This window comes from Wyeomyia smithii, chromosome 3 (genome assembly GCF_029784165.1).
Source record: "Wyeomyia smithii strain HCP4-BCI-WySm-NY-G18 chromosome 3, ASM2978416v1, whole genome shotgun sequence".
Classification (NCBI taxonomy): Eukaryota; Metazoa; Arthropoda; class Insecta; order Diptera; family Culicidae; genus Wyeomyia; species Wyeomyia smithii.
Genome location: NC_073696.1, coordinates 126,223,230 through 126,240,383, shown reverse-complemented (window position 1 = coordinate 126,240,383; position 17,154 = coordinate 126,223,230). Strand labels below are relative to the sequence as shown.

Here is a 17,154-nt window from a genome sequence, read left to right as displayed (position 1 = left end):
ACCAACCACAGAGCTAGTGCTGCTGCTAAGGAAGGACGACTGCTGTTGTCGCTGTCTAGCACTATTATGAGTGGCTCCGGCTGAAACAGGCTCTTATATAGGCCAAATAGCATGTTTTCAATTGCAAGGTATATGATCCTGTCGACCGTGCTTGGGAAGCAAGCATATAACGACAAATCAGAGGTCGAATTTTTCGTTTTGACAAGGCTTGACTATTTTCAATAGTACAATAGTGTGAATAATAAAATTACAATTATCTTATTTTGGGAAGAATCTTAGAAGGTTTTCCAATCTATTGCTGCAAGAACGAAGGAAATCCATCGAATACTAACCGATTTATTAGCATTTAAAATTGGACATATTTTTCACTTTTAGATTTTCATTTCACATCCCTATGCAGGGCTGAAAGAGGTCAAACTGGTCAGAAAAAGTGACTTTAGTAACCAAAATTTCGAAAAAAGTGACCAAAAAGTGACTTCAAAGCTCAAAAAAGTGACCAAAAAGTGACTTAAAAACTTGAAAAAAGTGACCAGGCTTTTTCTGATTGTCTTGCATGAATCGTTCAAAAGGGAACAGTTTTTTTTTTTTTCAAAACATAATGTGAGATTTTTCAAGAAATTAAAATAAACATAATTTGCATAACAGAACATTACGCTAAAATATGAAAAATGTTGATAAACCGATAAAGCTAAGAGCGGTGATGACAATTCAACAATTCAGGAGGCCTCTCAGTATAAAAAAGCAGAGATAAAAGACACTATAGAGCATTTCCAATTTAAAACAAAGAGAATCGAATCCAACTTGAAGCATAGAGGAAAAAGCTGTTTTTGCTCTCCCAATTAAAAATTTAAAAAATATCCGCTAGAGCGCATATCATTTTATACTGTTTTCCGATGAGTTACTAATTGTTTTATGAGGAAAAATATTTTTTCCTTACTAATGAACACATTCTAGATTTTCTAATGTTTTCTAAAGACCCTAACCCTCTGAAACATTGAATAGGTAAATTACAAAGCTAACACTTGCATAAACTTGCACATACAACCGACTTTTCAAGATGCTGCCGATCGATTAGGGTGCCAATGGAATGTATAGGAACAAAATGAGCTTCGAATTTCGTTTGGCGGTAGGGCGTAGAAATTTCGTTTTCTCAAATAAAAAATTGCAATGCCAATTTTCGTTCGATCGTACTTCGGCCAGTGGTTTCACTCAAGAAATTGTCGAAACCGATTGCTTTATGCAAAATGTTCTAAAAATGCTTTAACATCGAAATCTGGTACTATCTTAAAAAATGTTTTTAAAAAAATCGATACTGTTTTTTTTTTTCATCGGTCAAAAAATAAACCTTTGATCACTACCCAATCCAATTGAGCTGAAATTTTGCATCCAAAGGTGAGAACACGAAACTTTTAGCCCTACCGCTAAACGAAACTCAAAGGACTATATTTTTTCAGACATTCCATTGGCCCCAACTAAAAAATTCCCAGAAAGTCGATTTTTAAAAAAAGCTCAGACATTTTATAAATTTTATTATTTTAATGCAAGGCATTTAGCATAAAAAAATCTATTTCGACACTCTCATGAAATTTTTTTACTTCGGAAAGTCGGTTTTCGTCTGTAATGTTTGGTTTTGAAATAATTCGACTGTGTACTTAGAAAATTATCGAGCTTGGAAAGTGAATTTATTTTAAATGGAGGATTTGTTTGCAATTAATGAGATATTCATGACAATCAGTGGCAAAACGCTGGGTAACACCCGGGCGGAAAATTTGCAAGTCAACTGCAAGGTTGCAGTAAAATTATCTTGTAGCCAGTAATTGTAATTTATTATGTTTTCAAATGAAATAATAACAGCATTTGAAGCAAAGCAAAGCCTTGGTGCTACATTCCTTATTGGAACTCGACCTTCTGTTTATTTTACATAGACATCGCAGCCAACTGTTTTAGTGTACAGGACAATTGCAGGGCTAGCGCAACGATCCTGCTGAAACTAACATTCTCACCCGAACCGGAACTCGAACCTGCGACGACTGGCTTGTTAGGCCAGCATCGTATCTCAAGACCAGCTGGAAGGGAATAACAGCATTTATTCAGTTTAATACCAATTCATGGTTTTAGCAGATTTTAACACGTTTTGGCTTAGCAACAGCAAATTGTCCATTAACATCATCAAAATCAGTAGAGTATGCACGGTCGTTTTCAATTGACAATTGGTAATTGATAACACTCGTCGACAGAAGCGGAAAAAAAATTTCTAAACTTTAACCGGAAAAATAAAAAGTTATAATTTTTAACCGGTTCACAGAGGAGTAACTCGAGTGAAACCTGGCCAAACTTATTTTCGCTCCTATTTAGCAATATTTTAGGTAATATTTGTGTAGCGAAAATAAATTTGATTTCATTTAATCATTGTTTTTCAGCTCTGTTTGGAGCATGAGGCAGAGACCCAGGTATTTTATTTTTTTCTATTTCCCATTTACGCGTAAGCTCTTAACGTCAAAATTTGTTAAAAATAGCATTTTTCAAACGGGTCGCAAATGTCAAATGTCAAAAATGGATGAGATATTAACAAGAATATGTTCGTGATGATATGAACTTTCATTCCCCCGAAGTTCATATGATAGGATTCCACGGAATTTGATATCTTTTTCAATATTGAAAACGCTTGAAAGTACATAAAAATCACTAATTTCGAGAAGTTCCTAAGAGTAGTTATAATTTTTAGTTCCGGAATTTCTATCAACCGGTTCACTGGAATTGAACATAGAAAATTCATTTACTGCAAAATATTGATCAAATGTCATTTTTTGACGCCTGGCACAAGTTGTTAATGATTCGATTCCCAAAAAAGATGCTTGAAAATTTGTCAATGTTTACAGCACACTCAGCATATGTAAATATAGTTAAAACTGAATCGAATGATTGCATTTCTTTAAGCATTTATTCATGCTGCAGAAAAAATATAGCGGCACCAAAAAGCTTCAAAAACTTTTTTCTTATTTTGGCCAGCTTTGTGTTCTAGGCACTCCTCTTGTCGTTCCTAAGACTTTTGAGGCCCCCAGTAAATGTAGAAGTGCATCAAAACGCCGCAGAGTAATTTCTCCCCGGGTTCGTCGCCTCTACGTTCGTTGCTTACGGGAAAACTGATTCAAATCTCTGAAAAAGTTATCTTTGCTAAGAGCATCAAAATTCAAAGGAATGGTTGAAAAGCTAGAATCTCATCTCCATTTTAAGCAAAACCTTTGTTTACCAGTTTAATTATTCTCCCTGATGGCAGCTATGGAGATGACACTCATGAAAAACATTCTCATTGATTTCACGCAATTGACGTTCTTTTTTCAAAAATTGAGAACGTATTGGGCAAGGCAAATTTTAGTCGAAAAAGGGGAAAATAAAAAATTGTAGAAATTTAAAATTTTATCGTGATGGCTAACTTATTATACATAATGAACCATTATTTAGTTCGATTGAGATATAAAAGTCAATAGCATAAAATTATTTCTTATATCGTCGTAGGACGTTATTTATGTGTGATATTTCATTGAAACGATTCCCTGATTTTCCTCCGAGGTGGTCCTTTTGGTTTAAAATTACAAAAATATGTTTTAAGCAAGTGTAAACAGTCAACATTTTCCGTACAGCTTGAAAATAACATTTGGAATGCGACACGACTTCAATTGAGGCGTATTTGCAGTCATTTTTTTTCGTTTTTTTCGAAGAAATAAATATTATCTACAACTTAGCCAAAACCGTTCTGGCTTTTAAAATATGTTTGATCATCCATTACCATTCACCAATTTTACAAAAGCCCTTTTCAAAAGTTAGTCGTGACTCAAAAAAAAATAATACCACAGAATGATATGTTTAGCCTATAGGACAATTGAAAAAATATTAAAATTTTCCTATGTTGCTAGTAGTTGCTCAACAGCAATATCAATATCACAGAAATACACCTCTTGTATGAGTATCCTTGTATACGAATCGGCACGGTGATCCTAACTGGATGTTTAAAAAGAACAGAGTCAATGATCCTTGCGCACTCTAATGAGATGGATGAAAAATTGAAATCATGCAGCACAAGCTACTATAGAGCTCTAATGTACAAGATTCAGTGGTGATCGATTCAGCAGTTCGAAAATAAATAAAGTTTGCGATCGCTTTCCTTAGCCACGCCTCTGAAATGCAGCAAAGTCAATGTCACAGAAACACGCTTCATACTCGAACAGAGAACAAATTTAGTTGACACGACATGAACTGTACTAAAAAGTCCTTGATTGCATAGTTGAACGCAAGATCAGTTCCCGTCGCTTATTGTTCAAATTTCGTCAAGCTTTATTTTTTTTTAAATAAGGGGGGTTGTTAGTAGTTTGGGTATTTATGATAAATATTAGTAAATAATGAGTATGTGTGTCCAATCACAAATGGTGACTTCTCAACACTGTTAGAAAATTTGTAATTTTGATTGTTAGGATTTGTTTGCTTTCGCAATTAGGACTTATCATTCGTAGGGATTTAAACCTACTTGTCAAAAAAGGGAAGTAAAATTACAGCTAACTTAATTGCTAACTTATTGGCTATAAAGAGAGCTTATCGTAGCAAAAATGTTGTACAGGACTGGACCCAAGACTGAACCTTGAGGCACACCTGCTCTGACAGGAAATCTACCAGATTTTGAATTCTGATAGACAAGTTGCAGAGTTCGATCAGCAAGATATTTTTTTTACGGTAAACTTTTATGATCGGGATAATAACCAATGATCATAACTACTTTTTTGTCGGTAAAAAATCTACAAATGAAGACGGAAGAGTACCTACAGTTGAAGGTGGAAGTACAAGTTGCAAATAGCTGATTCGATTAACTATATAGATTGACTCGTTTTGCCTTTCTCCTAGAAAGGTATAGCAATCACTTGCAAAACCGAAAGTATAAAAGTGCTCCGATGGGCCGAATGGCATATATCACTCGACTCAGCTCGACGAGCTGAGCATTTTCTGTATGTGTGTGTGTGTATGTGTGTGTGTGTGTATGTGCAGATTTTTTTTCTCACTCACTTTTCTCAGAGATGGCTGGACCGATTTTCATGAAATTAATTGCAAATGAAAGGTCTTGTTGTCTCATAAGACTCTATTGAATTTAATTGTAATCGTATTTTAGTTTAGAGGTTATGTATCAAAATGTAAAAATCACGAAACATCATTTTCTCAAAAACTACACAACCGATTTGAACAAAATTAATTTCAAATGAACGGGCTACCTTAAAAACCCTTAACTTTTGAGTTTTATGAAGATTGAACTTGTGGTTCAAAAGTTATGAAAAGAAACGTGTTCTGAAGACTGTTTAATCTCACTCATGTTTCTCAGAGATGGCTGGACCGATTTTCATGAAATCAGTGTCAAATGGAAGGTCTAGTTGCCCCATAAGACCCTATTGATTTGTTTTGCAATCGGACTATTACTTTGCCTGTTATGTTTAAAAATGTGAAATCCAGCTATGAAAAGAAACTTATTCCGAAGACTACTTGGACTCACTCACTTTTCTCAGAGATAGCTGAACCGATTTTCACTAAATTAGTGTCAAATGAGAGGTCTTGCTACCTCATAACACTCTATTGAATTTTACTATAATCGGACTGTAACTTTGTCTGTTATGTGTCGAAACGTGAAAATCACGAAACTTCATTATCTCAGAAACTACACAACCGATTCGATCAATATTTTCAATATTATTATCAGATGAGCAAGCAAAGGGTTAACTGATGAATTATGATTGAACACGTGGTTTCAAAGGTTGGCTGCCCTATACGTTCCCATTTTATTTGATTATAATCGAACTTAAGCAACCGTTATGTATTAAATTGTTAATAATACAACGGAAGACTATTATCTCAAAGACTGCATGACTTATTTGAACATAACTAGTGTCATACCAACGAGTCATCTCTCGAACTTACAAATAACAAACTTCATAACAATTTGATATGTGGCTCAAAAGTCATGGGAAGAAAAGAAATTCAAAGACTATTTAAAACTATACCTGCTTTGATCGATATATGTGGCCTCAACATAATTTAAATGTGGTATCGTACTATTTGAACGTTCCAAATTTATTGATTCCTTGCTATGTGTTAAAAGTTTGCAAATGCACGACGAATCGGCCATAGGATATGATCAAAGTCAAATAACAAATCGTTTGATATGATTAGGTTTATCGAAATGACAATATCCTCGATTTTTGGCTTCTGTACATCGCCCTAATTCTGAATATATTCATATTGGGTGGTATTCGGTCATTTTCAGCAGATTTTCTGGTATCAATCTGACACCGGAAATACACATATTGGGAGGTATTTAGTTATTTTGGTTGTTTTCCAGAAACTAAAAGTGGTCGTCTTTAAATTCAAAATGGTGTCCAGGGTCAATGTTTGGTTTCTATGCATCATCTCGATTACGGAAATATCCATGTTGAGTATTATTTGGTCATTTTCGACTGCTTCCTAAAAGTTGCCATTTAGCAATTCAAAATGGTACCTGAGGTCAATTGTTAGCTCATTGCATCATTCTAGTTCCAGAAATACTCATATTGGATGGTATTTGGTTATTTTAGGCTGTTTTTTACAAACCGGAAGTCGCCATCTTGGATTTCAAAATGGTATTTAAGATAATTTCTAGCCTCTGAGCGTCATTCTGGTTAAAGAAACACCCATATTGGGTGTAATTCGATAATTTTCGGCTGTTTCCCAGGAACCGGAAGTCGCCAACCTAGAATCCAAAATGGGATGTGTGGTCGATTTCAGCTGCTGTGTATCATTCTAGACCCGGAGATACTCATGTCAGACGGAAATCGGGCATTTTTGGCTGTTTTCCAGTAACCAGAAGTTGCCATCCTACAATTCATAGTGGTGTTCTTGCAACATTCTGGCTCCGGAGAAACTCATATTGGGTGGTATTTGGTCACTTTGGGCTGTGTTTCAGAAACCCAAAGTTGTCATTTTGAGCTTTAAAATTGCCTGTGAAATCAATTTCTGTCATCTGGGCGTAATTCTGGTTCCGAAAACATTCATATTGAATGGTATTTGGTCATTTCCGGCTGTTTGCCAGACACCGGAAGTCACCATCTTGAAATTCAAGATTGTGTCTGTGATCAATTTTACAATCCAAAATGTTGCCTGAGGTCGATTATGGAACATATTTGTTACCACTAAAACATTCACCTGACAAATTTGGTTCCATTTAGTTGGTTAGCTCTCGAGATGTGCAGAAATTTGTGTTCCATTTGTATGGCATCCCTCCCTTCCAAAAGAAGGAGGGGTGTCAAAACATTATGGACATATTTTTTACCTCATTTTACCCATCTACATGCCAAATTCGGTTTCATTTGCTTGGTTTGTTTTTGAGTTGTGCAGAAATTTATGTTTCATTTGTATGGGACCCCTCCCTTCCAGAAAAAGGAGGGGTCTCAAACTATCATATCCTTTATCGGCAGCAAAAACCCCTACATACAAATTTTCACGCCGATCGGTTCGGTAATTTTCGAGCCTATATAGATCAGACAGACAGACAGACCGGATTGCATTTTTATATGTATAGATTACAACATCAATATTTGTTAAGATGTATATTCAACATTTATTGGATTGAAGCGTTCATGTAAATCTGTTTTTACAAATAAAAGTTTGAATGAGAAAGGCTGGGTCTGACCGCTAGGTGGATTAATATAGGTTTTTTTTTATTCTAAAATGGATCATGTTTGTTAAAACTAAATCGATGTTTTACACGTTTTCATTTCATAAAAATGCACTGATTATGGTAATCGCACCCTTCTTTAATTTGTTTTAAAGCGAATTATTGTTTGTTTTTTTTTTCATTTCAGGCTAATTATAAATCGTATAATAAATAAATTACGAAACTATTGAATAAAAATATACGACATTGCGATTCATTTGAAAAGCAAAATTATGACAAGACAAAATTCAGTAGTTTAGAAACAACGTGTCATTTTTATTTAGATAAAAAAAAAACACTTAAATTAGTATTATATGAAAAACTTATGTTTCTGATAACGACTTGGATATTTTAAAAATTAGTATTGTACGTGACACATGGAGAAGCCTCAACGGTTTTGATTTCAGAGATATCATAGCATATAGTACGTTTTCACGCGAAACAGATAACTGACAAAACATTAGCATGAAAACCAAATTTTTGTACATTTCTGAAATTCATATTTGTTTATGCGAAATACTCTTAGTGAACACATTCTTGAACAGACTTGTTATTCTTCTCAATATGTGAAAAGAGCGAAGTTAAAATACAGCACGCGCTTCTTTTCGAATATGAGTGCTGCATGTAGCAATTTTTTGTACTACACTTCTTTCTTCTACTTTGTGTTGTGCTTCTGCCACTCGTAGAAAGACACTAAAAACACTGTAGTGAGCTCTGTAGTGTAGCTATAGTGCGTAATGTCGTGTGAGAAATCTAATCTTAGTTTATTATCTCTCAGGAGAGATAATTCAGATTACATCACGATGTTTTTGTAAGCTCCTCAGTTACACACAATTCGCTTCTCTCTTCAGGCAAGTGCGTGCGATTTGCTCACTAGTGTGAGAGCAGTTGTTTTCACAGTGAAAGATATTCTTTTACACGCCAGTGATTCTCCCAGGAGAAACGACAAGCATGTCCTTGAGTGCAGCCGTTCAAAGATTTTCATGAAAACATTTGCTCTACTATATTTGTTTGTTGTCAGAGATCAAATTCTGTTATTCAACTTTTGAAATCCTTCAGGTACAACAAGAAAACCTTGTAGAATGAAGTATGTAAAATGAAAAAAGTGCATCAATTGTTTTCTCAAAACGACTACACTTAGGAACACTGAGATTTTTTGAATTAAATTACATCAAAAATCGTTATTTTCAATCAAAACGTTCAAACATTGAACTTTAAACAATTAATAAGATGTAAAAATTTGTTTTTCACAATATTCCAAAATAGTTTTTGCTTCAGCTTGCGACAACTTTTGAATGCTTGCAAATGTCATCAATTTTACAGGGCTAAATTAACGAAAAAGGCTGTTTTTCGCAAATTCAATTTGAAATTGGTATTTATTATTTAAAAAGAAGTAATTTTTCTCAAAAAAGACAGATTCGCTTGGAATTACTTTAAATCGACAATTGAGAACTAAACATCGCAATATCTGAAGCAGAGCTAGAATTCGACAAATATTTCTGTTAAAATGGTGGCTCAAATAAATATCATTCGTTAGGAAAACTGTAGAGTCAGCCTTGTGTGTCACTATTTAATAGAGATGGTCGTACCCGTCGGGTTCGGGTTGAAAATTTTCGAAAGTGTCGGGTTCGGGTCGGGCTCGGGTTTGAAAATTTTTGAAGGTGTCGGGTACGGGTCGGGTTTGTTGGAAAAAAAATTTTGGGTTCGGGTTTGAAAACCCGAAACCCGGCTATATCAAGTGAGCATTTTTATAAGATAATGATGTCTAATTTCATGCAACTGTAAAAATCACTAACATTTCAATACCATTCGAGGCTCAAAGCTTCAGGGCAACCTCAAATTGATACAAAAAATGGACCCAAAAAAAATAATCTCGGTTTCGGGTCGGGTTCGGGTTTCACAAAAATAAAATTTTCGGGTTCGGGTGTGATGGAACAAAAGTCTCGGTTTCGATCGAAAAAAAATTCTCGGGTTCGAGTCGGGTACGGGTTTAAAAAAAGCCAAACCTGACCATCTCTACTATTTAGTCCTTAATTTGTTTAATCGAAAAATACATCAAATTAAAAATAGTTATAAATAGTAAAATAAATAGTAAAAATTGTTGATTCAAAAATCAAACAGTTTCTAACATGCATATATGAATTCATGATTGATTCTTTCACTAAAATAACGTTTATCGAAATCATTGGCAATATTCGTTCCCAAATTACAGACCGTACTGGACTTGGAGCCGAACCGGAACGAAACCAAACGAACTGCACCCTAAACGGACCGGAACAGAACAATAAACAATATCGTACGCTAGCCTGGAGGGCTAAATGCGGTCTCGATCAACTAGATTATTAGTTGAGAGAATTCGTTATCGATATTGTTTTTGGCACATTTTGCATGTTGTAGGATAAGTACAACGATACACCGTGCTCCAGTACTAAGTCGAGAAAATTTCCAACTTGAAAAGATCCTCGACCTTATCGGGAATCGAACCCGACATCACAACCGTGTGGAAGAGCTAGCCGACCGACATCGCTAACCACAGAACCACGAGGACCAGGCTCGTTCCGTTTTTAAATCAGACCGGACAAGACCAAATTCCAGACCCAACTTTTCGTTCCGATATCGAGTACTTTAATACTATTATCATGAATTTCTCAGGAATTGCATTCAAATCCTTTATGTTAAATTCAATGCACTCTCCCGTTTCGAAAATTTTCTCTTAGTGCCAGAAAGTCGGTTATTCCCAAAAAAAAAATTTTTTTTTTTGAGAGAGAACAGATCTTGACGTATCATGCATATCTAAGATATTTGGCATCAAAAAATTTCATTCAGAAAGCAGGGCTGATGAGGGCTGGTCAAGTTGGTAAAAAAGTGACTTTAGTGACTATTTTTCGGAAAAAAGTAACTTAAAAAAAAAGACCAGCTTAAAAAAAGTGACCAAGTCACTAAAAAGTGACCAACTCGCAGCCCTGCCTATGTAGCCGAACTTCCTGAGAGAAGTATTCTACTTCAAAAAATATCGGTTTTCCCGGTTTTTGTTTTACCGGTAAACCACCCTACGCTCAACCCTTGACTTCAAAACATATTTTGAATCATGCCCAAAATATACAATTACTAGGTAGCTTGGCGGATAACTCTCAATACCGAAGCAAGCTGTTTCTGTTTGCGGTATGGATCCTCATCGAGCAATTCCTCCAATCCAGCTTTCCACGAGCGGTAATGGCGGACAGTGCACGCAGCCCATTTTGACATATTCTGTAGGTCGGCTAATTTTCAATCGCAGTAACGGAGTGAAAAACATAAAATTTTTGCAACGTAGCATAGCAACTTTAATAAACAGTTTTGTTTATTATGATCCGCGCATGCGCACGACGAAATTAAAATAACAAAACGCCCATTGTTTGTTGAAGTTGCTACGCTACGTTACGATGTTGTGAAATTTTCTACTCCGTTACTGCGATTGAAAATTCCCTGACCTACAGAAAACGTCAAAAAGGGCTGCGTGCACTGTCCGCCATTACCGCTCGTGGAAAGCTGGATTGAGCGTTTTGGAAAATTTTTGAGCTTCCTTCACGCGGATATTCGTCAGCATCGAAATTACTGTCTTTAAAGCGAGGGAACTAACCACGGCACGAAGTGTTGTTTGCGTTCTCTCTCTCTCCCTCTCTCTCTCTTATTTTGAAACGACATCATGTTTCTATGTTTGTCATCATTGTTTTTTGTTTTGCGAAGTTGTGAATAGTTCAAAAATGTTCGGAAAATAATTAAAAAGAAATAGATTTGAAAAAATTGATGAGTGTAAATGACTTTTCAGCCACTTTGGTAAAAGTTTCAGTTTTTTAAAGAACACTAAGTGATCTTTTGACACGATCGTTACATTCTCTACAAAAACATTTACCCATCTTCAGCTTTTATGTAGATATTTTGTTTTCAGGTACTTTTCAAGAATAAGCAAATCAGTTTCTAAATACGCCCTTTGAAAATCTATAAAAAGACCAATCAGAAATAGCTCCTCCTCCACATTTTTTTCTCCATACTCTGGTAAACATCAATGTATTTTTTTTTTTTCAATTACATATTATCGTGAGATACGATCATTGAATAGAAATGCTAGAAGGCCAAACAATTTTGCAGATTTAGAGCTAGTCGAGCTCAAGTTAGGCATATTTTGACAGAATTAAAGCTTCATAAGCTGTTATACATCAAAATTATTTGTTGGGAAAAGCTTACACACATTATTGTGTTATTTTTAATCATCAATCAAAGTGTCAAGTAATTCAGAAAATAATAAAATTTCAGATAAAAAAATCATATAATTGTAAAACAACATTCATTTGGAATTGCCTTTTTTTTCAATATTAATATTAATGGTTGAAATGGCTCCTCACCAAACACAAAACAAAAATGTAACAGAAGTTGTTAGTTTGTTATGGCCAAAACTTTCAGGTTGTGTTCTCAAGTCATTGTTAAAAAACAGCTTTTGATAGACACGAAAAATTAATGCGACTTGTTTCAGAACAACGCCATTTCAGGATTTGTTTTTACATCTCACTCAAATTCAATTTTGTTAACAAAAATATATATAATAATACAAAGTTGTATCAAAATATATATCTCCTATTGATAGATTTTTTTTTAGTTATGCTCTTCTGATCGGGTTTACATTATCTAGACGCACTGTAATGGCGTTGATGAAGGAATTTTTATCGGAATAAACAATAGTTTTAGACCATGTTTTTTTGACGTTGACTAACGTCTATATCGAAGTTAGGCCCCTGAATTTGAAAATCTAGTAATTCAACCAGGGAAAACCAGAGAAAAGTGGTCAGGTTTTGAGCGCTTATTTTGCAGTCATCTATAATCAGGTTTTCGAGGTTTTGGCATCAAACGATCAGAAATTCTTTTACGGTTAAATTTATGTAACAAAAACAAACTATTGTTTGAGATACACTATTGAAAAATTGGTAATTAATATGGATTGTCTAAATCATACCGCGCAGCCAATCACTACCTCTCTTCCCAAGCACAGTCGACACTAACGGATACAATCGATCTGACTTTGTTGTTATTGTTGTTGTCACTTTCTGTTTCCGATGTTTATGCTGCTGCTAGCGGAAAAAACCTTGCAAATATGCATCTTTTTGTTGGTGTTAATTTTACGACAGCGGCCAGCGCCCCATCATTCTGATTCCAAAACCGCACCAGTGACATGCGGACGCTAGGTGATAGCAGCTGAAAGGAGGAAATACAAAAGAGTACCGCTCATCTTGTGCCGGTTTCACCCGTAATGCTGGTGGCTTTAGTAGTAAATGGCTACTGCAAAACACTTAAATGGCTGGAATTCTGGACGAACTAACCAGGAAACTATAATCGGCAACTGGCACCTTTTGGTGCCTCGAAATTTTGGTACAGAAGCGGCTAATTGAATTTTCTGTTTTACCAAATGCTGCTGCTAGCGGAAAAAACCTTGCAAAAATGCATGTTTGTGTTGGTGTTAATATTACGACAGCGGCCGGCGCAGCTTTCAAGAAACATTTGTCTCTACCATTCCATCATCTATGAAGCCCCTCCTTCTTTCTAATTATCTGACGAAGCCTTGGTATAAAACGTATCGTTCGAACATTTCACCCCATCAGTTTCATTATCAAACCGTACCGGATACATACGGACGCTCGGTGTTAGCAGCTAAAAAGAGGAAAAACAAAATAGTACCGGTCATCTCGTGCCGGTTTCACCTGTTATGCTGGTGGCTGTTAGTAATAAATAGCTACTGCAAAATACTAAAATGGCTGGAATTCTGGACGGACTACCAGTAAACGAGAATAATCGGCAACTGGTACCTTTTGGTGCCTCGCAGTTTTATAATAGAAGCGGTTAGTTGAATTTTCTGTTTTACAAAATGCTGCTGCTAGCGGAAAAAACCTTGCAAAAATGCATGTTTGTGTTGATGTTAATTTCACGACAGCGCTAGGTGTTAGCAGCTGAAAGGAGGAAAGACAAAATAGTACCGGTCATCTCTTGCCGGTTTCACCCGTTATGCTGGTGGCTGTTAGTGATAAATGGCTACTGCAAAATACTAAAATGGCTGGAATTCTGGACGGACTAACCAGTAAACGAGAATAATCGGCAACTGGTACCTTTTGGTGCCTCGAAATTTTGTTACAGAAGTTTTGTAAAATAAGCGTTGCAATTCCCTCTACTATTTGCTTCAATGGAATATAAGAATACGGTAGTCAACGTCATGCGGTCGTGTCTTGAATACCACCCTCCTACTATTTTTTTTCTCTCGGAGATCTACTATTGGCTCGTAGACGATAATTCATTATTTTCACTTGTTAGTATCTTGTAAAATCTTCTGTATTCACCTTGCATTCTGACATTGTTGTCAGCTTTATTTCTAACCATTTTTTTTTTCATTATATTGACGTTCTATCAGCTCTGATCGCAGAGTTGTTATCTACGCTAGTTGAATTGAATAACGAAAAATCCGACTCTGGAAGTAAGAAACCACATTTCCATATTTTACAAGTGTTAATTAGAAGCACACCGATAAAAGCCAACGGCGTCACGCAGATGCCCGAACAAATACTATTTTAGTTGTGGGTACTAGGTACCTCGTTTTTTGTTGAAATGTTATATCTCAAACGACTGCGATTATAGACTGTATGCTAGTAAATTGCAGAACAAAAATGATCCGCTCTGATTTGCGCTTATGAATGGCGGCTGATTGTCGCACTCAATGCATCTCAATTGACTGATTGACCTTTATCTCTTGCTGTTCAATCCGTACAGGAAGATTGCCAGCTGGAATATCTTTGCGGGATTAGTAGCTGTAGGCCTCTTTGTCGGTAAGTTTAATTGATTCACAATGTTCACAATGCGCAAACGTAATCTTCTGCAATCAAATAAATTTGCAGCATTCATATTTCTGTCGTGCGAGAACGAACGAATTGCGGGCGCCTATCGTGGAAGGCTGACCAAGCCGTTTTGTGCATCCAACTGCGTTTGCGGGGAAAATGTTCCCTTTTCACCCGTCTGCCCACAGGAGAGTGTGTTCACCTACTTTTCTCCGTGCCACGCCGGGTGTCAGAATAGGACCGAAATCAACAGCGTCGTCATGTACACGGATTGCTCCTGTGGAATCGATACGGAGCTACTGTTGCCGGAGGGTGGAATGGCTACGGAAGGGGCCTGTGGAATGGCAGATTGTCAGAAATATTGGATTATTTTTCAGGTGCTAACCGTAGTAGTCGCGATTCTTTTGGGATCGACTTTAATAGGTAAATTGATAATTTCGATTCGAGCGGTTCTACCTCAGGATAAAGCTCTGGGGCTTTCGGTAGAACTGACGTTGGTAGGATTAATCGCATATCTACCGGGAACGGCTGCCTATCAAGCAATTGCTAGTGAGTATAGTTTGATCAAATATCTCAACAAATTTTACAAACATATTTTTGTCGTAGTCAGCGCCTGCCAGTTGTGGGCTTCCGATCAACGAAAATGTTTTATTCACGAGACACCTTTTTTTGGAACCACTCTCAACATTCTAACAGCAGCCTTGATTGCAATCGGTGTCATTTTCGATATACTAGTATTTTATTTTGTTCGAGATCTACTTTTGTACGGCGATGATCCAGAAGATGCATATAGGTTGGTCTATTTCTTGGCAAATTTTTTAATTCAATAAAATAATTCACTTTTCAGACCAATCGAAATGAGACTCATCACACAACAAGCACGCATGAGTTCCCGGCAAACTACCTCACCGGACAATGAAATTCAACCGTTCTCCGTTCATCAGGAGGAGCAAGAACGGCTGCAGCAGCAACGTGACTTAGATCCGTCTGTCCAATCCAACAGTCTACTGCAAGCGTCGACTATTGTTGCTCAAGATGTACCGCTGATTCAGTCGATTCAACGCACCCAGGACGGCTATCCTCTTACAGCGCGGTCGATTTCACCGATTGCGGGGCCATCATCAGCTACGTACGCTCAGGTCATTCGACAATTGCCAACCCGAGAGTCATCAAGTGATTTGGATGAGCGACTGGATTTTCGATCGGCCAGCAGCTTACCACCAGATAGGACGGATGCTACCAATGGTGACGATGACGATGACTCCGACCACGAAGATAATAGGGTAGGCAAAGCGAACGGACCGTTGTCGCCTTTGAGGGATGACACGGGAATGAATCCCGCGTCTTTTGTAGCGGATGCAGGGGCCACGAGGGATTTAGGCTCTGTGCAGTCTAGCTTGGTTAGCAGCCCCGGTGGTATAGGATACACGAGGACGAAGAGTCGAGATGGGCGACCCATGAGTCCCGAAACGGATTTTTGAACTTCGAACAAAACGAAAAAAGCTAATGTAGTATTAATAATGTAAGACGAACGCTGCATTTATTAGCGTTAATCGTAATGTTGATTAGAGGATATGCGTTAAGAGTATTTCATAAAAATGATTTATTCCTTGATTTATAATTCGTCCAATGAATAAAAATAATTGTTAAGTTCCAAAACGCTAGTTTTTACTTATTTACATGCAAATATTCTTCAAGCTTTCAGCCGCAGGAATTTACTGGGGAATAGATAACTGGGAAGCAAACAGAACACTAAATGAAATTCATATTGCCAAATCAATCTGAAAATATCGGAAATATGAAAATATTCAAATGCAACATTAACGAATTGTAACTCTAATACAATAGAATGGCTACGCTCCTACGTTATTGAAAAGAGACCCATTCTTCGAGTCGTGATTTTGCAATATCCTCACGATGAATGTTTCTGGCCGTCCGGTCTTCTGGAATTGAAAACGAATTTTTTGTTATTGGTTGCTATTTACGTTTCGGTCAAATTTAGCAATTAAGTCAGCGCACACATCGCGAACAGTTTTGCTAATTATTAAAAAAGAATAAATCTAAAACTGAAAGCGATTCACTGTACGCAAACGGGACAAACATTTTTCGTGCCGTTTAACTTTTTAATAAAAATTATGTGAAGAAAAATGAATTTTTCAGATTATTCAGTCAGTTCTTGAAAATAAGCAAACCTTTTCAAAATCCTGGCGAATATTTCTAAACTAAATAATGTGATGTGATAACAGTGAGCTATACATTTTTTCTGTTTTCTGTGGACAAAATCCTGTAAAAAACTGTTTGAAAGTCAGCCCATTGCACGGTCCTATTCGCCCGAGGTTAGGCAAATCATTCTTTCATCGTTCTGAACAGATAATATGAACGCCTGAATGAGCATTTTGTCGGAGCTGCTCTGCCAATGTTTTTGTTGTTGTTGTAAAATATATCGCTATTTGTTCTAAATGTTTATATCACCCCACCATCCATTTCTCTGATTCTTCATCCTCATTAATCAAGAAATTTTAAGCTGAAAACGATCAGGGAAAATTAATTACCGCTACAAAAAAAAATCCTTTTCCTTCT

General features: G+C 36.5%; 1 protein-coding gene and 1 long non-coding RNA gene across 2 annotated transcripts in view; one reads left to right on the top strand and one right to left on the bottom strand.

The window, feature by feature from the left end:
- The window catches only part of LOC129732826 (solute carrier organic anion transporter family member 74D), a 41,896-nt gene extending 25,677 nt beyond the window's left edge, over positions 1-16,219 (top strand). The window contains exons 5-8 of the mRNA XM_055694106.1: positions 14,510-14,565; positions 14,635-15,123; positions 15,181-15,367; positions 15,422-16,219. Coding sequence (XP_055550081.1) covers positions 14,510-14,565; positions 14,635-15,123; positions 15,181-15,367; positions 15,422-16,055 — 1,366 coding nt within the window. The 3' untranslated portion in view covers positions 16,056-16,219. The remainder of the gene's footprint in view (positions 1-14,509; positions 14,566-14,634; positions 15,124-15,180; positions 15,368-15,421) is intronic.
- On the bottom strand, positions 16,154-16,824 carry LOC129732832 (uncharacterized). Its single transcript, XR_008729360.1, has 2 exons — positions 16,767-16,824; positions 16,154-16,517 (listed from the first exon to the last, which is right to left on the bottom strand). It is a non-coding gene; the product is annotated as an uncharacterized LOC129732832 (long non-coding RNA).
- Between the last annotated feature and the right edge of the window lie 330 nt (positions 16,825-17,154).